This window comes from Podarcis bocagei (assembly GCF_964188305.1).
Source record: "Podarcis bocagei genome assembly, chromosome: 8".
Classification (NCBI taxonomy): Eukaryota; Metazoa; Chordata; class Lepidosauria; order Squamata; family Lacertidae; genus Podarcis; species Podarcis bocagei.
Window position 1 is genome coordinate 55,776,908 of NC_138133.1, and position 26,670 is coordinate 55,803,577.

Consider the following 26,670-nt stretch of genomic DNA (forward strand, 5'->3'; position numbering starts at 1 on the left):
CATTATTACTGCAAAGCTATGTAACAACAAAATGACGGCAACAACAAAATTCCTTAAGATGCTTTCTGGGTCAGATCTTTGGTCCAGCTACTCCAGAACTTTCTTTCCAACAGCAGTCAGCAAGATGCTTCCAAGCATGAAAGCTGGATATGAAACTGGAAGCAAAATGCTTCTGAACATGAAGATACCATACAGCCATGTGACTAGTAGCCATTCATATCCTCATGGATCTATCTGATCTCCATTTAAAAGATACCTGAGTGACTGTTACAACAGCTTGTTTTAGTGAGTTCTATAAATTGTGCGAAGAAGTACTTCCTTGTGTCTATCCCAAATCAATTACTAATCAAATTTGCAGAAAGCAGTGTGGGTTAATTGTGTTGTGCTTATTTTCTTGCCTATTAATGCTCCTCTTTGTAAAGTGGTGACTGTGAATTCTAGTATTTGGAGTGAAGAAGAAAAACATCTCACTCATTCTCGAACAGTCTTCACACCATAAATAATTTTATGAACCTGCATTATGTGCCTTTAGACATTTTTCTCTTGGTAGAGAAAGGCCAAACCTATTGGCTGTGAATTGGTGGCTAACTTGGAGCCACCCAGTGAGCCTCATGGCCAAGTGGGGATTTGAACCAGATCTTAGTCATAGTCTGGCTCTAACTGCTATACCACACTGGCTCTTACAACTCACGATGGCTATATATTACCTCCTGTATCAGGCATTTTACATATGAATGCTGGTTGCTGGGGATCATGAGTAGGAGAGTGCTATTACACTCATGTACGTCTTGTAAGCTGCTCATAGACATTTGGTTGCCCACTATGAGAACATAGTACTGGACTCAGTAGGCCTTTGGGCTTCTCCAGTATAGCTCTTCTTAATGTTGGTAGCTCCAGAAGCATAAGCTCTTCCTCCTTTTTTTCTTTTCTTCCAGTTCTTTATCCTTCTCTTTCAGTTTCTCTTGCTCCTTTTTAGAATGTGAAACACTGCTAAATATATATACACAGGGAATCCTTGGAAATGTGGAAATCAAGAGAGAGTCTAGGATTTATTTATTTATTTATTTATTTATTTATTTATTTAGCTTCTTGGTGGTTTTTCAGACACAAGGGAGGAGTCGGAGAAAATGGGGGGGGGGGGTAATACCATGAATATCAATTCTGCCTCAGCTACCATTAACTCAGCAACACCAGAAAAGGAGTGATGGGCTGTTTTCTTAAAATTTGTACCACTGAACTGAACTCCATAAAGTTTACTCTCATGTTGAAAGAAAGCATTATGAGTTCATCAGGATCTCTATAATCAGAATGGTTGCTCCTTTGCACTTTTTTTCACCTATGTAACTACTGTGAAATGTTTAATTGTAGGAATCTGCTGATGCTGAAGGTCCTGTCGTAGAGAAAATCATGAGTAGCCGTACAGTCAAGAAGCAGGTAATTTAAACAAAACAAAACTTCATATCTCAGTGCTTGTTTATTTCATAATTGCTAAACAAAAAAATGGATTTCACAAGTGGTTTTAAAACCTGTATATGCAACTGAAAATGCATGTTTAAGCTGCCTATCCCACTAGATTAAATTAAGGTGATTTTTAAATTAGTGATTTAAATCACTACTTAATAATGAGCAAGATACTGTGCAAGGAAATTGGAAAATGGGAAGCTCACAGTGAAAGATCATGAAACACTACAAAACAGCTTCCTTAGACAAATAGCAACAAAATACTGGGGGGGGGGAATACTGATTGGGACACTCCATTATTGTAATAGTGGGATCTTTATAGGGAGATATTATTAGATTTGTATTTTTGCAAGTGTTATCGTGTCATGTGAATATTTGAGACTCAACAAGTTCTGCATGCTGCTTGTTCACTGCCTTTTGTTCCTGTGATATAACTCACTATTCCAAGAACATTTAGCCTGGATTAATGTTTAACTCACAACATCAAATACTTTTTCTGCATTGGTGCAAGGAGGCACAAGATAGAGGCATTCAGAAACTTTCATTTTTGCTTTGAAGCATTAAACTGTAGTTAACACTTAAGTAGTGTAAGTTTTGCTCCAGTTTTTAGAATATTTTTAGTATAATTACTAGTTTCTGATTGCAAACATTGTTTCTTAATTATGAGTTCTTTTCATTTTTTGAAAAATATTATACATATTACTATCATTATTTTGGTGAATAATCTCCTTCGTCCAATAAGCTCCTCTGTTGACAGTCTGGAATTGTTTAACCTCTGAAGTATCTTATATTGTGGCCTTTTTCTATTGCTTCTGCTAGATATTGACTATCTGATGCTCAACTTTTTCTAATATTATTAAAAATTGTAGTCCCTTGATTCCTCTAGGACCATACACTCTACTTTTAAAAAATGGAAGTCTGAAGGCTTGTCATACTTTATTGTAAAGTTGTTGTTAATTCTTCTCCCAGCTATGGCTACTGAATTTGTCATTTGCCATAACTCAGAATGGGCCTTTTCAGTGGTGACCACCTGTATGTGGAATGCTCTCCCCAGGGAATGCCTAAGGATTCCTCGTGCCATCATTGTTATTGGGCCTATTGCCTCAGTAACTCCACGTGATACATGCACATGCCCCTGGGGAGAGCATTCCATAGCATGGAAACATTATGTCAGGCACCACCCACTGCTGTGTGTTGGAAACAACCAAATGCCTTTGAAAATGTGTGCACTCACATGCCAATCACGGACATAGACCCATATCTAAATAACCCATTTCTGGTAATAAGCTTAGATCTGGAAGCATCCTGGTTGCAACCAAGTTTTAGGCCTGATTTTGACACCAAAATTGCCTTGGTCACCCTGGTTGGTTACCAGTGCAGGGAGAGAGAAAAGAGGAGTGCAACCTTCATGGTTCTTCAGACTCTTGGCAGCTTTTGATACCATTGGCTCTGGTGTCCTCCTTGTAATGCTGCAAGGTATGAAAGGGTTCCTTTCTCTCCACTAGGCTCTTTAATATTAATATGAAGCCACTTGGTTGAGGTCATCTGGGGATTAAGGGGCATGGTGTCGTCAGAATGCTGATGATACCCAGCTCTGTGTCAACCATATTGGATGAGGCAGTGCAGGTGCTAGACTGCTGCCTGGAGGCAGTATCGAACTGGACGAAGGCCAATAAGCAGCCTGAATTCTGACAGGTTGGGGGCACTGTTGGGTATGCCACTGAACACCAGTTGTGATGGTAAACAATGGGGGAGAATGCTGTGTTCTGATAGATACACAGGGTTGTTCTTAAGGTTGCATGATTTGCAGAAAAATAGATGTTAAGATTCTTGAAGCTGAGGAAATGCCCAAGTGAACAGAATAAAATATACCTTTTTATCCCTCTGGTTTTGTAAGTTAACACTTTTTTTACAATATATGGCCTGAATTACCACAAACCAGTGTTTCCCAAACTGATCCATGGAACCCTGGGGTTCTGCGAAGCAGTCCCAAGGGATTCCATGAAGAAAAATGTGTGGTTTCCATTGATCCTCGGCCATGGGGATTAAATGCAGTACTTGGGCAACTGTATTGGGAATCCCTACCCCTTCTTTCCTTCCCTCTCTGTGCTGTTGGGAAACCAGGAAGGCAATGCTGGTTTCCCCCCAGAGCCTTGCTACTGGGTTAAATGTACTGTTCAAGGGCTTGTCCTTGGAATCCCTCATTCAGCTGCAGCCTGACGCAAGGGTAAATTTTACTATGGGGATTAATTCTACTCTTTAGTAAAGTGTTGGCTTTAACACTCTCATAGAACCAACTTTCAATATTGTATTCATATTTTTAATACACTTTGGGGTGGAAATCCTGTTAAGACTATTGAGGGATAATAGGTCCCTTCAATTATTTACTATGAATCCAGTATTTTTTTAGTGCATTTTAGGTTTCTGTTTTGCTTTCTCTTCTATTTTCTCTTCCAGAGCTTCCCGATAGCCCAATAAGGAGTTTTAAGTTGTCACTGAGGAATACGGTGTTTCCCAGTTGTTTGTAATTTGTGTTACACTATTTTTCTGAATATTGAATATGACACCAATAAAATATAATTAGTTTGTCAAACTAGAGTCATATTCAAATCAGTTATTAACTTTATTTCCAGCTAAGAGTTGGGTGTGAGACCAATAGTGTCCCAAATTCTTTAAAGGCATTAGAAGGAGGAAACTGGCTTGGGAGAAGGTTGGATCTTTGGACATGAAGGGGATTAAGTGTATGCTAAAGGTGGAAATAGAGATTGCCACCTATTGTGGGTACCTTGAGTCATGTCTAAGTCAGTGATGGATCTGGCAATGATCTTGGGCTACTGTACATGTTGATGCATACATGCAGTCACTCCAGCCTATTTCTGATGACTTTACACTGTTGTAGATTGGCCAGGATATTTAGTGTACTCAAAAGTGAGGATGCTGGCATTCCACCACCAATCTGAGTGTGTATAAAATGTTCCTGAAGATGTTGTGGCACCTTGAGATGGGGAATCATTGGAGAGGGCAGTGGGTGCAGCACTAGAAAGGCATGTGCTTGAAAGTAGCAACAGTGCTGGCCACAACCCTGTCCTGAAGTTGAAGGAATCATGGACCCCAAGGGTCATCTAATCCAATCCCCTGCAATGCAGGAATCTCAGTTGAAAGTATTCATGACAGATGGCCATCCAACTTCTGCTTCAAAACCTCTAAGGAAGGAGAGTCCACAATCTCCCATTCTATTGTAGAAAGGAGTCTTTCTGGACAGGCCAGGTGGCTTGTAGTTGTGGTTTCTTGGGAACAAACAAGTCTTGGTTAAGCTAGTCAACTTTGTTCAAACTGTCAAACTATGGTTAAACTATTCAAACTATGCCTTAGTGTTTCATGCACACCAGGTCAGAAACTTAAAACTAATGTTGTGCCTGGTGCAAGTGTCTTGGTTTCCTGGATGATGTTGATAATGATAATGATAATTTATTTATATCCTACCCATCTGGCTGGGACATTTGGCTGGTCTGGGTCTTTCCCCTGAAGAGGGTGGCATTGCAGTGGCACATTTCCTCGAAGAGCCGGGGAAAATGGCATCATTCAGAAACTGATCTGCAAGGCCTTCCTGTACATGTGGTAAAAAAGAATGATGAACATTGTGACCTCCTCATCCCATGCCCTCTGAGAGTCAAGGGATGCTATAAATTGGCTATCCTATCTGTCCTCTTCAGCCAGCAAAGGCAATAGTTTTTAAAGGTTTGGGGAGGCCATTCTGGAGGGTTGCTACAGCTGACCAACACATCATTTTGCTAGTTCATTGCACTAGAAAATGGAGCAGATGGAGGCAGATTTCAGAATTCCTACTGTGGGTCTGGAAAGCCCACCTCTTAAAGAAGGTGCAGAATACACACAGAAACACAAAAACACCAAGGTCAGGGATTATTGTTTCTAGGTTTGTGAAAACAGAATGGAGACTTCAGGGCACCATGTGGATTGTTAATCAGATGTTTGCACAGAAAGTGCTAATTACCCTGAAGCCATGAGTTGCAAGTTGCAAGCAATAGTCCTTTCTTATAGGCAGTATTGGGTGTTGATTGCAAGCTCACATGAAAGTTTTTTTTGGTCCAATAATAGTATTTTTCCCAACAATTGCTGGGTATCCCTGTTTTTAAACAAATCATATATAAATGGTGCTACAATTTAAGAAAGTAAATTGGTGTGCGGTGTATGGTTGGTTTAACTTTGTTGCTTCCTTATTCATCCTATTTTAGATGTTAGTAGGGTGAACTGGCCTGTGGTCCCTTTAAATTTCCTCCTCCTTGGCAGCAGCTGCAAAGCTACCTGCCGTGTGAGGGAGGACATAGACAGAGGCAGGGAAAGAAGTCTATTGGTAGGCAGAGTTAGGAGTGAGTTTATGAGACAAAGCACCAATGAGAGCCACTGAGCCATGGGAACGGATTTGTTTTTCTACCGCTCTTGCCACATGGTTTCAGTGAGCATCTGGGGTGGGGCAATAAACTATATCAGGTTTGCACATAATAAGCCAAGCTTCATAAGTCATCCACAAACCATTGCTTATGATTGTGGTTTGTTGGGAAGAAACAAGCTATGGATAAACTACAGTCATACCTCAGAAGCTGAATAGAATCTGTTCTGGAAGCCTGTTCGACTTCCAAAACATTTGGAAACCAAAGTGTGGCTTCTGATTGGCTGCAGGAAGCTCCTGCAACCAATCGGAAGCCGCGGAAGCCCCATCGGATGTTTGGCTGCCAAAAGAACGTTCGTAAACTGGAACACTCACTTCTGGGTTTTGATCGTTTGGGAGCTGATTTGCTCAGGAACCAAGGTGTTTCAGATCCAAGGTACGACTGTACTGGGTTGGGTTTACACAATGGAACAAATAATGGTTGATCTAAACAAACCATACCTTAGCATTATGTGGAAAGCTGGCCAGACTTCAGGATAAAATTATACCTTAAACTGTATCAAAATCTGAGGTTTTCTTTCTGGGTTTTTTTAAAAAAATGTTGAAGTTGCAGAACGTGCCACACAGCCTGCATAAATTTATTTTATTGATACTTAGTATTGGTTTAAGATTTTTTGTCACAGTTTTAGCCTTATTAAATGTTATATTTTGGGCATTAATTTAATTTGGCTGCTCTGCATGCAAGGTCACTTGTCAGAATGAATTTAATTGCACCGTTGAGTAAAACTAACATCATGAACAATAACATGTTAAAACTACGATTAGAAGTGAAAGGTTCAGTTTCATACAGTTTCTTATTATCAGTGCTAACAATATGGAAGTATAAACGCTGTTAAAACACTACTTGAACATGTTACAAAAACCACAATATAAAGTTGCCAGGCACCAGCCAAAAATAATACATATGGCATTCACGAGTGCAGTTGCTAATTGGCTGCTGCCTGAGAAAATGGTACACTTGGCTTCTCCTTAACACTGTTGGTTTGGCTGGAAGCCAGAGTTGGGGTCAGCTTGTTGTGAATGAAGCTGCATGCGGTTAGGGAGGAGTTAAAATGATTCATGTCTTGGGTGTTGTAATAAGTAGTGCAGAATGTTCATGGGCAGACAGATGTAGAAAACCCTTTACCTATATCATTCTTCCCCTTTTCTTTAAAAAAATGCCATACAATAAACCTTCCTATTGTTAAATTCCAATCTGTGTTACATTATATGTAAGTTGGAGGTGATAACTTATAGCAGAGTTCATAATTAACATCGTGAGTATCTTTTTACAGATGGAGAATGGAGAGGAAGTAGAAACTGAAGAATTCTATGTAAAATACAAAAACTTGTAAGTAAACAATAACTTCAAAATTACTTGAAGTACAGTCAACTCCCAACTTACACACATTTAACTTGTGCAAATTCAGCTTTATATGCTTGGCCAGAAAAACCCCAAAAAATAAATAAAAAGGGACAGGCATCCAGGAACAGAATGTCGGCAAGCTCATTGCAATTGCACTCACCTTGAATAGCATTCATAGGTTCAGGGAGAATGTTTAGTAGCCTTGGAAGAGTACATGCAGCCTTGGGAGAGTATTAAGAGTCACAAGTAGAGTGTGTTTTTTCTGTATGTGAGTTTGGCTTTAGACGCTATTCCTGGAACGTAACCCCGACGTAAGTTGAGAGTTGACCTTGTATTTAAATTTAATCCATCATTGCCATCTAACATAACTGTTGCTACTGTGCAAACCTTAATCATGAAAGAGTAAACAGATTTTTTCACCCATTCAGTTTAGAATTACTGATCTTTATTTTTTGCCATCATTTTTCTCTGTAGCATTTTTAGGTAAGAAATTAATTTTTTGTTTCCATTTTTTTAAAGTGTTTTTGTTCAAGGCTAGTGCTTCTGTTATGACTTGCAGAGACAAAATTGGGGTAGGGCTCATCACCACCTTACAAAGGTTCACAAGGAAGTGGGTGCAAGCATCAAGAGATGCACATTCTAATGGCAGAGGAGACCAGCCCAATAGTACATTTGCTAAGCTAGTTGTTTAGTTAACTAGTTGTGGCAGAATAAGTTGGGGATACACCTCCATCCACATTCTGTTTCAGCTATCATGTAACTGAATGCAGCTGGAGCAGGATTGACTTGGAGATCTTGCTGTGCATCACTAGTGCAATGGACAATGATCTCACCAGTTTAATGATGCAATACAAGGATCACTGTCTGGTTGCCTGGGATGTAGTCCACCTCTATTTCCCCCTCCTATTAAGGGTGTGGGTCATCAGAAGGCTTTGTTTACATTTAGTGGTTATGACTCATAGCCAAATGTGATTGACTGTTCAGTGCCTTGATGTTGCAATGTTCATTACATGATCCTCATTAGCTAGGTTGACTACTAAAGTTGCACTTTTCGAAAGCCTACTTTTCACCTAAAGAAAAAAATCACAAAAAAGGCAACATGGCATTGGTTTTCTTTATTTTTGAGAGTTATACCCTACTGTTAAGGCAGGATAGTTTACAAACAGATTTAATTAAAATACAATAAAAATAAAATATCAATACAAGTCATTAAAATAAGAATGAAAGGTGGCAGCTCATAATAAGATTAAAAAGCTTTTAAATGACATTAAAACATGGGTTGTTATGACTCCATACTCATCTTTTATTATTTGAATTTATTTAAAGCAACTTGCAAATTAAAATTATAATAGAGCAGCATGTTCCAAAATTGGGCTTACAGTCAGTCACAACTCAGGCAGATCACACAACACATACTAGATATACTACAGAAAAAGTTGTAAAATCAGATTAAAATCAATTTGTTTACAAATATTTAAAAGAACTTTAATTCTGTTGAAATACTTAGTCTCTTTGATTTCAGTGGGACAAGGCAAATTAACTTTTGTTGGATTATGCTTTTTGCCACAACAGTCACAGGAATTGTCTGTTATTGTGCAGGCTTTACAGTACTTTTCTCTGCACAGACTTATGCCTGTGGAAGATCAGTGCTGTTTCATGAACAAAAATGTATATTGTGAGCTAATTCCATCATGATGATGATGATGATTTATTTGCACCCTGCCAGAGCTGGGCTCAGGTCAGCTAACATCACAAAACTAACACAGTATACAAAGAACATAAGAACATAAAAACAGGCAATCAATTAATTAAAATACATCTTAAAATTAGTTCAGAGCAAATTAAAATCTGGACAGATGGCAGTCCATGGGTAAAATTGAGAGTGGTTAATATTCTCCAGGGCCAACTGTTACCACTGGTCTTTAAAGGACCTGTGAACAGGCTAGGAGGCCTCTTTAATGCTTGTTCTTATACAGAAAGAAAAGAATCAGACTGAACCCTGACCAAAGGCCTGGCGGAACAGCTCCATCTTGCAGGCCCTGCAGAAAGATGTCAAATCCCGCAGGGCCCTGGTCTCTTGTGAGAGAGTGTTCCACCAGGCCAGGGCCACGGCCGAAAAGGCCCTGGCTCTGGTCGAGGCCAGTCTAATCTCCCTGGGGCCTCGGATCTTCAGGGTGTTATTATTTGCAGACCTTATTTGCATAACAGGAGAGGCGGTCCCATATGTATGAGGGTCCTAGGCTATATAGCACCTTAAACCTGATCCTGTACTCCACCGGGAGCCAGTGCAGCTGGTATAGCAGCAGATTAATGTGCTCCCGTGGCGAGGACCCCGTGAGGAGTCTCGCCGCGGCATTCTGCACCCGCTGGAGTTTCTGGGTCCGTTTCCCCACGTAGAGTGAGTTACAAAAATCAAGCCTGGAGGTGACTGTCGCATAGATCACAGTGGCAAGGTCAGGGCGAGAGAGATAAGGGGCCGACTGCTTAGCTCGGTGGAGATGAAAAAATGCCGCCTTTGTTGTAGCTGTAACCTGCGCCTCCATAGAAAGGGAGGTGTCTCTTGACGGAAGGCGCTGGCACTAATTGCGCCCCCCCGCAAGGGATGGGAGTTTGCCCCCCAACCCCATATAGTCCTGACCCAGCCAAAGGACCTTGTCTTTGAAGGATTTAACTTCATCCGGCTCCCACGTAGCCATCCAGCCACAGCTTTCAAACATCAGATCAGTGTGTCTGGGGCCGATGATGATCATCATCATCATCATTCAGAATGAGTAAAAGAGGAAGACTCCTTGACCCAGTTCATCTATATTCAAATGTGTGTGTTGTGTTTTTCCTCAAAAGTTAAATAAGGATGCCTTAAAATGGAGAGATTGTGTCCTAATTTGTACACAATCATTTTTCATAAATATCAAGCTGTGACTAAGTGCTTAATAGCTGGAAAACTTGGATGTTGCATGTTTGAATTTGTCTTTTCTTCCATTTATTTTTAGCTCTTACCTTCACTGTCAATGGGCATCTGTGGAAGTATTGGACAAAGACAGGAGAATTCAGCAAAAGATTAAGAGATTTAAGGCAAAACAGGGGCAGAATAAGTTCCTTTCAGAGGTATGTTGTTTTTATTGTTTTAAATTCAGTCTTGCAACTAAGCCCCAAAGGTTACTGACTAGCATTTTTAAAAAAGAAAAACCCAGCCTGGTAGGATCTGACAGTGTAAGGACAGGGAGCTACAACATGCAAAGGAGAGAGCTTCCCTCCTTGGGTAGTATGTCGGGTGAAGAGGAGGGATGGAGTACTTTGTTCCTTCGTGTACCTGCATTCAATTCCTTGGCATCGATGGCTACTAGCTGAGCGCTTAAAACAAGGATGTTTTAGTGATGTACTTTACATTTGCATAATTCTTCAAACCTGGTGACAGTTATTTGTGTCTCTGTCGTCTCAGTGCTATGTATTGAATGCTCAGTTGCTCTTGAAGACTGTTTAAAAGCTTCAGCTGGTTCAGAATGTGATGGCCCACTAGATATTAGGGGAAGCTTTTAGGAACATATTAGTTGTCAGATGTCTTCTTGCCTCCTTGTTCATTTTTTTGCTGCAAAAATACAAAGAATTGGTTTTAACCTAGAACCTTCAACAGTTTAGGACCAATGTACCACAGAGATGGTAAGCTCCCATCATTACTTTAATGATGCCACATAAACACTGATTTTAGAGCACTAACATTCTTGATGGGTGACTTTCAGTAATGGAACTGTCCCCATTACATGTTCACTAACCCATGCCTATACACTTTTTGGAAACTTTGGGGAAATGGCCTAGTCAGGCTGGCGATCAAGGTTTGCAGTTAAGTCTGTATGCAAAGTGGGGAAGTTCTCTGATACTTCGCTACCAGTGAAATTTTACTGGTTTGCGAGTGGAGTTGGAGTTGCTTTGGATACTGGTCTGGACCTTCAGAATTGGGCAAGCTGTAACCTTGAATTAATTCTATGCAGTCCATATGTTCCTTTCTCCCTTTATGAAATATTCTGATTGCAGAGACTTAGGCACTGTATGTTTGCCATTTTGTTTTGTTTCCCCCTCTAATAAATTACACACGGCATACTTCAGTAAACAGGATGCTGCTTGTTCATTTCCAGAAATGTTTGTGCTATTGTGGTTTTAATGTTTTAATGGTTACAGCGGTGTTTTGACCTAGGGTTTAGATTTGCTTTTAGTTATTAATCTCTGTACAAATTAAGAGAACAGCATCAACTTAGAGATGGAAATGTTGGAATGTTAAGGTTCTCATACAGATAATTACAAACTTGCGGTATTATAGCCACGGCTTTTGCCAGATTCACATTTTGCGTTGTGTAAATTAGCTTTGTCTGAGTTTATCTTCTAGCCTTTCTCTCTTGTGTATTAATTTTGCCTACCCTTCTGATGGCTTAAAGTTACATCTGCACTAACTAAGCATGAGGGTTTGGAACCCTCGCTTCAGACCCTCATTAAATGAGACACTGGTTGCTATTAACCTTAGTTAGAGGAAGAGGGGCTAAGGGTATATATAACCCCAGTCTGCTCTGAATTTCTTAACCATTGTTACATCTGCACCAGGCCATGGAATCATTTACCCCAGGCATTGCCAACTTTTTGGCCCCTTCAAATTTGTTGTAGGCATCACTCATCCCACACTGCAACCAAGCACACACACTTATCCGCCCCACCCCGCATTAGGTTTGAAGAAAGTGTTTTGGCCTGTAATGAGAGTAGAGTGGTATGAAAGCAACTGATGCAAGTTAATGCTTTCTTCCCAGCTGCCCTCTCCATGAAGATCTCCACTGCCACCCATTAGGCCTGAAAACAGTTCTCCCCTTATTGCAATTAGGCTTGAAAGAAGACATAAAGCCTTCTACTGTAACCAATAGGACACTTCTTAGAGGCTTAATTGCAGTGCAGGGAATTTTGGGTTGGGAGACGGTACAGTCACAGCTGGGGAGGGTTAACGCTTCCCTTTCCTTCTGACATACCTTGAAATTAACCCTCCCTGTTGAAATTAAACCTAATATGGTAGCCAATACAAGGCTTCTTTCAAGCCTAATTGCAATGCAGTGGATCAAGGCTGAGGAGCAGAGTGAGCCCTTCTCCAGCTGTGGCCACTCCTGAAATTGGTCTCTGTACCACTTTACACAAAGTTGAAGAAATTTTTCAAGCCAAATTGCACTCAAAAGGGGGGCAAGGTGTAACAGGTCGTCTCAGTGACACCAGGTAGGGCTTTGGTAGGCCCCGAATTGGCAATCCCCTTAATTTTACCCATTTAAACAAAGAGGTTTTATTTTTTATTCTTTTCTTTCTCACATTATGTATTGTAAATTGTGGGTAATTATTCAGATATGACATGCGAGTGTGGTGTTTGGAAATCTGTCATCTACATTTCATGCTTTTAAACTGTGTGAGAAACATTAATAAACAAGCAGAGTGGATACATTTTAGAATCAAAACAGTTAAAAATCATCGTATAAACTACAAGGAAACAAATTACTATAACTAATAATAATGCATAGTGTTTTTTATATAGAGTTGGATCCAAAGTTCCATGTCAGATGCTCCTACTGGTGAATATTTCCCCCCCGTATCATTTCTGCACTCAGGGCCACCACCTTTCGTTCGTTTTCTAAAAGGGGGGAGCATCACTGTCACTTTAAATTGGGACTTCATATGCAGTGGCAACCAGTGCAACCAGTACAATACAAGTTTAATATGACATCTTTCCCTGCCTGAAAGAGGTGCATATTCTCCTAACTAGCTTTGACACATCAAAACAGACTTACGTCCTACTTATTGATAGCCCAGAAAAGTGCACCCTTTTCACGACTGGGCAAGAAAGATGAAATTGATTGAAATAAACAGGTTCGGATAGTGCCTGATTTTGTATTTAGTTGTGACCCTTGAGCCATGCTGAAATCATGCAATTTTCTCCACAAGTAGCTAGCAAATTCACCACAGTGGACTGATTAAATTTTTGGTGGAGACAGTCCAGATTTAAAAGGCCATTCACCATCCAAAATAGCTCAGCTGGATAGAACTTTGCAGAGGCACTGGCAGCTGAGAAAAAAGGGATTTCTTCTCAACTGTAGTGATATAATCCTTTAAAAGGGATCTAGGCCATAATTTTTCAGATTTGGCATGAATCAAGAGCATCTGTACTCTAGGCCTCTCTGTTTCATGCACCTTGGGTCCCCTGTAAAGCAGCATAGTGAAGACGTGGAGGGAGGAGAGGATGTGTTGAGAGACAAAACCACAGATGAGCCAGGCTAGCTGACAGGGTAGCTGCCCAAAGCTAGTGGGCAAAGACCTCAAAGACACCTGGTTCTTTTCATCTGGAGACAGAGCCTCCCAACTAGTTCTGATGGGCAAGGAATGGGTAGAATCTCTTTTTGGGGGAGACAGAAATTCTCACAATGATACTAGTGTCATATAAATGCTACCAACAACTACAACTACTGGTTCCAGGCCAGTTATTTGTGCAATACCAGTGTTACTGTGGAGCCATGACATGCTTATCCTGAAGAACCGTGCATGTATTTCCGTAATCCTTAGCCATGTAGCCTAGGTCAATATTATATTCCCATGTTGCAGATGAGAATTGCTTAGGTTAAATAGTGTATTTTGAGGTGAAGTGAGATTTGGACCAGGGGCTTCGTGGCCCACACTCTTAGACACCACAGTACACCAGCTCTCAGGGATTACTTGAGCACACATCATAAATAGGAAGCTTGCTGATAAAGATAGAGAAGGAGAAAAGAGTGAGAATTTTGCAGTGGTCTTTTTATTTACTTGTTCAGGAATAATAATCTATTTTATACAGCAATTATGCAACTTCTGTACTTGCGTTTTTATGTCACTTAGCATACATGGCTCTAGTTGTTTTTTTTTTACTGCAAGCTGCAATCTTCAAGAATTCTAAATGCATTGCATGCTATAAGCCTTTTCGATTGCTCATTAGTGAATTGTAATTTCACACTTCATTTAAAATATTCTTAAACATTCTCTCACAGTAAAAGGTTTCACACAGTAATTAAGAGGCCCAGTTAACAAAGTCTGAGAAGTCTGATTCCCTCACGGGGAGCAATCTTACTGAATTGTTGCATTTCAATTAACATGTTGACATTTGTCAAATATACATTACGTATTACTGTGGCCCCCATTTTTTTTGTTTTCTGAGAATATTTGCTAATAGAAATTTCTGATATTCTATTTATGCTTTTCCCTCTTTAACAGATAGACGATGAACTTTTTAATCCCGATTATGTTGAAGTTGATCGAATAATGGATATTTCACATAGCAAGGATGATAATGGAGAGGTAAGGGAACCTGACAGAAGTGTGTATTTATGAAGTAGCTCTGTAGAACTAATATTAGCAAGATGACATTCTTTAGTTTAGCTTGTAGTTGATAGATGTTGCCATGTTGGTCACAGAGATTGATATACTTAATGGGTTTTGTTAGTGTATAGGTATAGAAGTCTGAATTATAGAGAAGCATTCAGCTTGAAAACATCCGTTTCTTTGCTAGTCAAAACATTGCCTTACCTACTTATTTATATTACATTTAATAGTGGTGATAAGAATATGCCTAGAGAGAAAGCAGAATATATGTTCTTATGGGGACAAGAAACAGAGGAAGACTGTTTCAATTTGAGCACTGTTTTTTCCGTCTCATGGCACTGATCTTTCTAGTTATAGGATTTCATAATTACATTTTTTTGCAATAATAGTATGGCATGTCTTATCTGAATATTTTTGCTCTTTAGCTTATAAAAATTAAGTTGTCAAGGTGAATCTCATTTTGCTAATGAACTACATGTGGCACTATATTAAAGTACCAAATATTCTCAAATTTAGAAATAGCCCTAATTTTCCTTTTTAGTGTTGTTCTCGTTTGTTAATCAATGCAAGCATTTCTTCAAGTCCTGCATTATATGGTAGCCAAGTAATTGTTAAAATAAATGTCAATTTCATCATCATGGTATGTAGATGCCAGTTAAGGAGGCTTTGGTCAATGAATTAAATATTTTGTTATTCCTTTATAGTCACTTTCCTTGAGCTGCATCTCTTCAAAGAAACTCTAGTGGGTTATTTTAAATAGAAGAGCAAGTAGTTTTATAAAGGAACTGTTAACCTTTATTTATCACTGTTTATTTAAAAGTGTCATAAATCAACAGCTGTAATCTTAATTATTTTAAGTTGCCTGCTGGGAAATTTTTGCTTATAAATTTATGGGGAAATCTTGTAACTATTTGTATGGATTTTCTTCAAAATATTTTTGTTTTGCAGTGAAAAAAATACAATATAATAAAAATGTTGCAGTTTCATGATGAAATACTAATATTGTATCAACATATCAGCCACTTTGTTGTTGAACTGTTTTTGTCACTGGTAAAATGTTAATAAAATGCATTGATATAAGTCTTATTGTATATCTTATTCGGTCTGCAAAGTTCCAGTATAGTTATGCTTTGTTTCTCACTTAATCTCATTTTTGTTTCCTAATTAAAAACAAAGCCTGTGACTCATTATTTGGTGAAATGGTGTTCACTTCCATATGAAGACAGCACATGGGAATTAAAGCAAGACATAGACCAAGCTAAAATAGAAGAATTCGAGAAGCTTATGTCCAGGCAGCCAGAAACAGAACGTGTGGTAAGATTTGGCTCTGAATAGATGATGTTACTTAAAAATAACATAATGTGGTTTTTGTAAATCACTAATGTGTTTTGCTGTATTTGAAACAGGAGCGACCTCCTGCTGATGACTGGAAGAAGTCAGAAAGTTCCAGGGAATATAAAAACAACAACAAACTCAGGGAATACCAGTTGGAAGGAGTAAACTGGCTTCTTTTCAATTGGTACAACACGTACGTGTTACAACTTCATTGTAAAAGAAGAGAATGAATAGCTTAATTGTTGAAGTTTAACATATACTGCTATTTTAAAATGTGATTATTTTAAATGTCCCAGCTATATAAAATAGCAAATTTTATGATGGAATATGTGTGTGTGTGTTTTGCATGCTCATATAAAATCTAGAAATTATTTTAAAAACATACTTTATAGTAACAACTTCCTTATTTTGAAAGAATAGTATTCTTTCCACATTAAAATAAGCAAAGCAGTTGCATTGTGGGAGTTCCATTTTTTTGAGAACTTAACATTATTTTTTTATTTTATGATGGAATATATGTGTGTGTTTTTAACACTTGATTAGAAGCTGCCCAGAGTGGCTGGGGAAACTCAGCCAGATGGGCGGGATATAAATAATAAATTATTATTATTATTATTATTATTATTATTATTATTATTATTATTATTATTATTATTTATTCCAGGCGAAACTGCATTTTAGCAGATGAAATGGGATTGGGAAAGACGATCCAATCTATTACATTTCTCTATGAGATATATTTAAAAGGAATCCATGGTCCTTTTTTGGTTATTGCCCCATTGTCCACAATCCCCAACTGGGAAAGGGAATTCCGTACCTGGACAGAGTTGAATGTTGTTGTATATCATGGGAGTCAAGCCAGTCGAAAGACCATTCAGTTGTATGAAATGTATTTCAAAGACCCACAGGTAAATGTTTCTACTCTAATAATAACATATGACTTCTTTCTTGTATACTTTATTCTGGATCATTATCCTCTATTATTTAAGGTAGACATGGGCAGCCTAGGACCACATGTAGCCCTCTACCTTATTGTATGAGGACTTGGTTGTGCCCCCTGTTTCATCCTTTCTATTATCCATTCCTTCTGCCCCACTTTGTGATGGGGGGGGCAGAGAGTTGCATGTCTGAGCTCAGCCATGGAGCATGGCAGCAAGAGCAGCGTAGCATTCTTCAGAAAGGTGCTCTAACCATACATCCCATATTCAGGCCTCCAGGCTCGTGTGTGCCTACCTCTCCGCTTTCCATAGCCTCTCTGTACCACACCTCTGGGTGCTGCACATAGCAGCACAAATTGCCACTTGGCAAAGAAGGCAGACATGGCACAGTGAGCCAGGTGGACAGAGAGCCCAGAAGAAGGCAGGTATGAGCAGGGGAGTGGTTAGAACAAGCTCATACCTCTTTGCTTCTGCAGATTTTAGCTCATGTCTCTTGTCTCTTCTCTAGTTCCAAACCTATTCTATCTATGCCATGTTTTTACGGATTCTTTGAAAGTGTCCACCCTTCTCAGCTCATTTGCCTGAGTGCTCCAGCATTGCATAGTTCCGTTGCAGTACAGTGTCCTGTTTCTCAGTGAGGTCCAGCATTCAGCATATTCTGTTCATTCTAAATAACATACTGTTGCGTCTACACTTGAGCTTAGTCAAAAGGCCGAAAAGCATCAATCAGTAACACATGAATATATTTTGGTAGATGATAATAGGTAATTTTGGTAGATGATAATAGGTTGATTCATTTTCAGTGTTGTGTAACCTGATAAAATACTTTCTGTACTTTTAGGGTCGTGCAGTTAAGGGGTCATACAAATTTCATGCCATCATCACTACATTTGAAATGATTTTGACTGATTGTCCTGAGCTCCGTAACATTCCATGGCGCTGTGTAGTAATCGATGAAGCTCACAGGCTGAAAAACAGAAACTGCAAACTGTTGGAAGGGCTCAAGATGATGGACCTGGTGAGTACTAATACTCTCAAAGCTCCAAGAGATGTCTGTACAGACCATCCCATTAATCCGATGGGAAAGCGGGTTTATGTTTCAGATGGCTTTACTTCTCTTCTCTTTTTCAATATAAAATTATGAAAATGCAGAGATCAATTAACAAAAATCCTTTTTCATTTAACATGTTATGTTAAGAGCTTTCCGTGCTCACTCAAGCTCCAAAATGCTTTGAAATTGCAGCTTGTAAGGGTCAAAGATGCATTATTTAGGCAATATGGATATGCTATGGTATCCTATATTGTGATTAGTTCAAGCTTCACCACTACCTTAGAGGTGGATGACTGTCACTGACAGATGAGTAGACCTATGTCACAGATTTGTGTGTTCACTGGAATAGAAATATGGAGTCTACGCAACTGAAGCTACCATTCCATGCTACAAGCACCCAGCTGACAACCTAAACCATTCACACAGAATGATAAAATCTAGAAGAGACCTTGAAGGTCATCTGGTCCAACAGCCTACCACAAATAAAGCATTTTATTAAAGCTTCTGGAATTGGAAAATATGAAATATATGCATAGATTATAAATACAGCCTAATAATTTTAGGATAGAAACTAGAAAACTTATCTTGGAAGAATATGCAGCTTCAGAGTTCAGGATTGTAGACTATTCCAGAGTCTTTGTTTCTTGCAGGAACACAAAGTGCTTCTTACAGGTACTCCATTACAAAACACTGTTGAGGAGCTCTTCAGCTTGCTTCATTTCTTGGAACCAACTCGTTTTCCTTCAGAAACTACTTTCATGCAAGAGTTTGGTGATCTGAAAACTGAAGAACAGGTAAATCACCCAGTATTAATTTACTTCACTATATGAAACAATTGCTGGTTGCTCCAAAACTTGTGTGGCTTTAAGCTTCTTCAGAACCATTTTCTCTGCTCCCACATGATCACTTACACAGTGGGGGACAAAGCCCTCCTGGCAACCCCTGAAACAGTCACTGGTCCAGAGTGGTGGTAGCTGAGTGAAGCATGGCATGCCAGATGGTAAATATCCTCTGAAGGCTGACTAAATTTCTGATGTTCAGTTTAGCTAATCTCAAGTACTTGAGCCTGAGACTCATTCCAGAGGAAAGGAAGTAGTATTTGAACATGACTTATCTATGCAGAGTATAATACTGAGACTAAAAACAAATTAATTAACTTGTGAAAAAAGAAATACAACTTTTAAAAATGTGAAAAAAGAAATACAACTTTTAAAAACTTTTAAAAATTCAAGGAAATTCTCAATAAAAGTGAACAATTTGCATAACATTTCTCTTTTGCTTTTATTTTGGAATACTAAGATCCACCTGTTGTTGTTGCTCTTGTTGTAAAAACTGAACTCTAAACAGAAATAAAGCAAATTAAAAACCAAGAACCAGTTTTTATTAAGAACAGGAGATCAAGTAGACAAGTTGCAGCTTCAACTGGAGGGTATACTCTGTGGGTCGTGTATCAAATAAGATTGAATTCAGGTGACCTTTGCCATTGATTAGTGCTTTTCCTGTTGCTTTCTGGAGGTGCCAGCAGTTATAGCAGGTGGCCAGTAGAAGCTTTGCTGTGCTGTATATTTGCCCTTGACCTCTGCAAGACTAGGGGGAAGCACGCTTCACTGCTGACCTTACTAACAAATTAAACCATAATGAAAAGAGAAAAAAAGAACTTCCACCTGCAATGAGGCATTCTTAGCTGTGTGAAATATTTGACAGTCCATTGACTGTAATGCCAAACCTAATCCCCCAACCCTTTGTTTAAATGTATCTATATGGTTGGTTGGTTGGTTGGTTGGTTGGTTTGTAAGTCACTTTGGGTTGCCTTGGGCAAGATAAATTGACTAACAAATTTAATAAATACTAACAATTTCAGTATCTTACATTCCAATATAGTAAACAATTATGCAGTCCTATGCAGAATAATATTACATATTTGCTTGTTTATTTGAACATAATAACGAACACTGTGACCTATTTGTAACCCATAGAACTTGCTTCCACATAACATGCTTACATAAGAGAGAGAACAAAATTAAGCTCTAGAACTTAGAAAATCTTTCCTGTGCAATCATGTTTAATAGCACAGCATTATATCTGCACAATGGTTACCTTTAAAAGCAAGGCTAGAAACTGTTATGCAAACCCTCCTTTAAGCTAGTCAGGGTTAGCACCCATGTAAATGTGACACTGCACCATAATTAGTGCATATCAGGGAGACTCTTATTTTCTCAGACAATTTGCTTAATTCAAACCTGTGGCTGTATACAGGGGACTAAACAATACATAAAGTGTACCTTCCATAGATTCACAATCATTAATACAGGAGTGTCATTTGACTAGAATGTTATTATGTGTTCCTTTCAGAATTTCAACTGTTCCTGCTGCAATTACTTGTAGAGCCATAAATTCCTTTCTTAATTACCTAAATGTTAAATCATACAAATAGGTTTCTGATTGATTATAGAATGTAAAGAAAGGATACCACAGGAAAAGTGTTATTAATTATATGTAACAAGTGTGACTGAATTTGCATAGACAAGGAAAGAAAGAAAGGAAGGAAGATGATAATTTGAGGCAACTGTACACTCCCAGTCTTCTAATCTTAGTTAGGAGATGAATCACTAATCAAACTAATAACAAGTAGTGCAAAGTTTAAGTATCATATGAAAAGTTGAGGAAGGCATTAACAAGTGAAGTTTACCAAAATTATGAATAGTGCTAGGTACTGGAGTGGCTAATAACATTTTAATTTATTGGTGTATTAGCCAAGGTCACATCAGTACAGTTCCTAGAGTTCCATCATGGAAGACAGGCAGGAAATCTATAAACAAGTGGTGAGCCATGAGCATACTTGAAAGTTGTTGCTTACCGTATTTTTCGCTCCATAGGACGCTCCTGACCAAAAGACGCACCAAGTTTTTAGAGCAGGAAAACAAGAAAAAAAATCTGACTCAAATTTTGTACTAAACTATTTAAAACAGCAAAGTGTGTGGCTCCTGTCCACTTTGCTGCTTTAAAGCGAGCCATGGTATATAATGATGAGAATGGAAAAAGGACACATTCCATTATAATGTAGCTGTTTTCATTATCACTGGGAAGTTAGTATTGGCAGCAGTCACAAAAACTAAAATTTGAGCATTTTACTGTTATTAATCAAGAATATTAATAGTCAGGGAGAGAAACCAGGGCTGTGCAAATGAGAAGTGCTTGGAGTATGGAGGAACAGCAAAAAGATGATGATGATGATGATGATGATGATGATGATGATGATGATGATGATAATAATAATAATAATAATAATAATAATAATAATAATAATAATAATAATAATAATATTTATACCCCGCCCATCTGGCTGGGCCTCCCCAGCCACTCTGGGCGGCTTCCAAAAGAATATTAAAATACTGTGAAGCTAAAGATCAAATGATTGTGCTCCAGTTCCTAAATCTCTGAAGTTTTCTCAAAACAGGCATGGTTGTTTTGAAAGGAAGATTCAAAATGGAGTGACTGAGCAAAGAACAGAGGAGGAAAAGAGGGCAGATAAATAGCTTCCATTCAATACCAAGAGAACACAATGTTTTTGGTTTAGTATAGGTGGACTGTACTTGTAAGAATTTGTATAATGAATTATAGAGTTGGAGTGGAATATCAGAGCCTCTTTTCAGCAGTAAAGATTAGCTACTAGGAACATGGTCCACACACACAGGATGTCTGGTTATAGCTGTGCAGTTTAAACTGTTCCTGAGCCAGATACCTGCTCTGTTTTAGCTGAAATTACTATTACTGGTTTGTGGAGATGCTTTGCATGTATTTATGACTATTTCCCCAAAACTGCTACTTGAAGAAATCCCCAAACTTACTATTTTTAAACTTCAAATGGAGCTCAGAATCCAGTTAGGCAATCCTTTGCAGCTGAATTAGGAGGCACTGCGAGACAGCAATTTGCTGCTCCCCACCCCCACCCCAGGAGCACACAGCCTTCTCTCTGTTTGCAAACCTTGCAAACCTTGTCCGGACTTCAGGGGAAAGCAAAGTCTGTAGGCAGAGCAGTGTAGCTCCCCACCCCCAAAAAGCACCCCAGCAGCACACAATCTTCCCTCTGCTTGCAAACCTTGCAAACCTTGTCGGGACTTCAGGGGAAAGCAAAGGCTGTAGGCAGAGCAGTGTGGCTCCTCCCCCCACCCCCAAAAAGCACCCCAGCAGCACACAGCCTTCCCTCTGCTTGCAAACCTTGCAAACCTTGTCGGGACTTCAGGGGAAAGCAAAGGCTGTAGGCAGAGCAGTGTAGCTCCCCACCCCCACCCCCACAAAGCACCCCAGCAGCACACAATCTCCCCTCTGCTTGCAAACTTTGCAAACCTTGTCGGGACTTCAGGGGAAAGCAAAGGCTGTAGGCAGAGCAGTGTGGCTGCTCCCCCCACCCCCAAAGAGCAGCCCAGGAGCACACAGCCTTCCCTCTGCGTGCAAACCTTGCAAACCTTGTCGGGACTTCAGGGGAAAGCAGAGGCTGCCGGTAGAGCCGCGTGGCTCCTCCCCCCACCCCCAAAGAGCAGCCTGGGAGCGCACAGCCTTCCCGCTGCTTGCAAACCTTGTCGGGACTTCGGGGAAAGCAGAGGCTGCGGGCAGAGCACCGTGGCTCCTCCCCCCACCCCCAAAGAGCAGCCCAGGAGCATAGGACAACAGCGATTTGGCTCCAGGGAACACACATTCGCTCCATAAGACGCACAGACTTTTTCCCTTACTTTTTAGGAGGGAAAAAGTGCGTCCTATGGAGCGAAAAATACGGTATATTCTGACACTCCCCTCTGCCTATAGTGAAGCCATTGGTGTCAGCACAGGACACTGTCTTTAGCAGTACATCTCCCTTGCCATATGACAAAAAGTTATAAATGTTGTGGTCCATCTGGCTCCCACTGTCTCAACTTTCTGATATCACAAAGAATATTTACACTGTGGGGATAGAACCAAAATATAAAAGAGTATGCAAGATTATTATTTTAAACTTCATTCATTTATTTAACTAGGTGCAAAAACTCCAAGCTATCTTGAAACCAATGATGTTGAGACGACTCAAAGAAGATGTTGAAAAGAACCTTGCACCCAAGGAGGAAACCATAATTGAAGTTGAATTGACAAATATTCAGAAGAAATACTACAGAGCCATTCTTGAAAAGAATTTCACTTTTTTGTCAAAAGGTGGTGGTCAAGCGAATGTACCCAATCTCTTAAACACTATGATGGAATTAAGAAAATGCTGCAATCATCCATACCTTATCAATGGTAGGACTGACTTTTTTTCTTTAAAAAAAGAAAACAATGAGGGGAGTTTGGCATGTGTGAATAAAAACTAGAAAGCGTTTTTCAGTTGAGCTGAATATATTTTGCTAAATTTTCCTTTTGCATTTTAGACCAGAGTATCAGGACCTAGGCTTCTCTAACTCTCAAAACACTAAAAGGGTAATAGGACAGGAATGAATTCTCAGAGCTCTAGGCAGCAGCAATAATTTCTAGCTATGTGAGATTGATTAGATCTACTGCAATTTACATGCACATCCTCATGCATTGGAAACTATGACCGCACTGAGGCAGGACTCTCTGGTGTCCTAGGAAATGCTGTGTGGCTTCTTTGTGACATGATGTTAAGTGATGGAGAAAAGGACAACCCCGTCTGTTCAGTCATGACAGAAACAGCGTAGCAGTTGAGAGACTCACCTTTCCTCTTCCAGTACTGGGAGAAATTCAGCCTTCACCACCATAGCTAACAATCTACCACAGCTAGCCATTGGTGGCTACCATCCTGATCCTATTGGTATTGTGGTTGCAGGTGTCAGGATCCCATTTCACTTTGATGTCCAGCTAGCTTCCCACAGGAAGTGCAACACCTAACTCAATATTTGCCTTGCTGCGCTCCCTCTTAGAGGCTGCAGTCATTGAGGATGCTAAGTGGAATTTCTCTGTTTCTACTGCAGAAGTGAGCTGCATTCTACACTGGGAACTGAGTCAGGGTGACAGCAGACTGGGATTGTGCCCAGGATAGATAGGAAAAAAACAGACATACTTTAGCAGAGAGCATGTAAAATACTGTCATTACTATTGAGGCGGGGAGGCTGCAGAGACCATGCCTGGTCAGTACACTTTCTGTGTATGGACTGGAAATACAATTCCTCTTTGCTGCAGTTTTGCAGTTTAAAATACATTGTGGGATTGCAAAGAATTGTAGGGTTATAGTGATAGAATAAACAATGGGGAAATCCCCATAGACCATTCAGGTTTAGGATGTAGCAGCCATCCTTAAATCTTCCCGTGAATAGAGGATTTGAAGGTCTTTAACTTATGAACCATTCATCAGGCACACAACCTCCAAATGGGACTACTCTCTTAGCAGCTTAAATAGCCCTTGCTGGGGGTGGGAAGTGCTTTTATTGTCTAGTCCCAATTAACTACCCACCATGATTTTTTTTTTTTAAAAGAGAAGATTCAGGGGTGGGGTGTCGCATCCCTGATTCCAATTTCCTTTTCTCCATTCAGACCTAGAATGAAGGGAGGCAAATGGTAGGCTATCCAGCATATTGAAGTTTTGTGCTTATGCTCAGCCTTCATGCTGTTCGTACTCTTGGATTTGGTTCTACCCCTTATTTAATTTTTTTTTAGCCAATATTTAGTATTTGCCTGCCTAGTGCTACCCAGTAAATTATATGTTTGAGCAAAGATTTAAATCCTTGTTCCTGCCTTGCTACACCACACTGGCCATTTAAAGAGTTTGATATGGTACAATAATAGAAATAATATTTCAAAAACCTGTATACCATTTAATCACATTCCTCCCTAAGTGAGCTGCATATGCAAGCTACCCTTGCTGCTCAGCTGTTACTAATTCCATCCGAGTTGTAGGGGAGGGAAGGTGGCTAGAAACACTTTCTCTGAGCTATGAAATGTTTTTTATCCCTCTGTAGGCTGAGGGTTCCTGAGGTATGAGTTTTATAGCCTGTTGCAAGTGGCATAAGTCTCGCTCTGAAGCGTGACTGAACCTGGTTAGAGCACATAATCGTACCTACTATGTGGCAGTGCAGGCTACGAAGAAGGGTCGTTTTTCAGCATGCATTGCAGCCTCTAGTAGCTGGCCAGTGGAGTTTTTTGGGACAGTCTGGAGCTTACTGACCCCCACTGTGGGAAAGAAACCTCTGGAGCATTTGAGGACCCACTGTGACCAACCAGCAACACACTTTGAGGTAGCTCAACTTCAGAGTGATCGTGACTCTGCACTTCCTGCAGCCCCAGTTGAAGTACTCAGTGCCAGAATTGATAATGTGTTGTGGGATTGGTTTCAGTTTATACAGTCAGCTGATGTGGGCAAGGTGCTGGCAGCAATATGTTTTCAACCATGTGCCCTCTTGACCCCTGTCCCTCCTGTCTTATTAAACCTGGTCTGACTGGTTGGGTACAGAGAGTGGCTAATGTTTCACTGCGTGAGTGAATAATCCCTTCTGCCTTGAAAGAGGTGGTGGCATGGCCGCTTCTAAAGAAACCAGCTCTGGACCCCTTGGGCCCTGAATGGGGTTGCACCTTCACAGTCTGGAGGTACTTCTGGAGGCAGCTTGTCACTGGAGGCTAGAAGCACCTTTACCAGCTGTCACTGGTATGACAGCTAGGGCCGTTTATGGGGTGCAGGATCTTGGCTACAGTACTTCCGACATTGCTTACTTCAAGTTTGGATTACTGCAGTGTGCTCTGTGTGGGGCTTCCCTTGTGCTTGTTCAGAAAGCTATAGTTAGTGCAGAATGATGCAACATGATTGCTGACAAGAGTGAGACCCTGTCAGCATATAAGACCTCTGCCCAGAGACCTGCACTGGTTGCTGATCTTCAACCAGGCCAAGTTCAAGATGTTACTATAAATATATAAAGCCCTTAACAACTTGGGAGCAGGTCCCTTGTGAGATCATTTTACCCTACAAATGCCCATCCGACCGCTTCTATCTGCAGAACTGGCACTGTTGCAGGTGCCACATAATACTTGTTCTGCACTCACAAGAAATTGATCTTTAGTGTGGCAGCACCTATGCTTTGAAACTCCCTGTCTATTGGTGTCAGGCAGACACCTTTACTGTACTCTTTTTGGTGCCTGCTAAAAAGCTTTTTTTTTAAAAAAAAAAAAATGCAACCCTATCCAGACATGTAGAAGCTGTCGTGTGTTTTAATCTGTTTTTAGCTTATTGTTCATTTCAGTTATTTTTGAAAGTTGTAAATGCTTGCTTTTACTGTTTTTAACTGGTCATTTTATTGTTTTTATTCTTTTCATAAACTGCTTTGAAGTTTTATTACCATTAAACAGTATATGAATGTTCTGCAATTAATTAAATAAATAAAATGGCCTTGCTGCTCAGCTGGCTAGTAACACCTTGTCTGAGTTATAAAATATTTTATCCCTCCATAGGCTGCGGATACCTGAGGTATAATAGTTTTATAGTTATTGTACATTTAAAATGCTCTAAAACTCAATATTAGGGGGTTTGGTTTGTTGCTTATTTAAATGGATTATCCCTGCTTTAAAAACCTTGTTGTTGAGGAACAATTTCTTGGATGTGTTTTCTGTGTCTAAACCTTCCCCCCAGTTACATTAAAACCTCAAAAATTGGTTGTAATAGCACAAGTGGTACTAGGACTGTATGTGAGAGATCCAAATAGAAAATAGGAACAACATGTTGGCAGCTGATCTTCTAAAA

At 39.8% G+C, this 26,670-nt stretch overlaps 1 protein-coding gene across 7 annotated transcripts in view; it reads left to right on the forward strand.

Annotated features, from left to right (window-relative positions):
- Positions 1-26,670, forward strand: part of CHD7 (chromodomain helicase DNA binding protein 7) — a 140,240-nt gene that overhangs the window by 83,814 nt on the left and 29,756 nt on the right. For all 7 annotated transcript variants that reach the window (XM_081204243.1, XM_081204249.1, XM_081204248.1 and 4 more), the window contains 10 exons: positions 1,369-1,434; positions 7,204-7,259; positions 10,265-10,379; positions 14,529-14,612; positions 15,813-15,950; positions 16,043-16,164; positions 16,636-16,879; positions 17,751-17,927; positions 18,611-18,754; positions 22,973-23,228. In XM_081204243.1, coding sequence (XP_081060369.1) covers positions 1,369-1,434; positions 7,204-7,259; positions 10,265-10,379; positions 14,529-14,612; positions 15,813-15,950; positions 16,043-16,164; positions 16,636-16,879; positions 17,751-17,927; positions 18,611-18,754; positions 22,973-23,228 — 1,402 coding nt within the window. The remainder of the gene's footprint in view (positions 1-1,368; positions 1,435-7,203; positions 7,260-10,264; positions 10,380-14,528; positions 14,613-15,812; positions 15,951-16,042; positions 16,165-16,635; positions 16,880-17,750; positions 17,928-18,610; positions 18,755-22,972; positions 23,229-26,670) is intronic.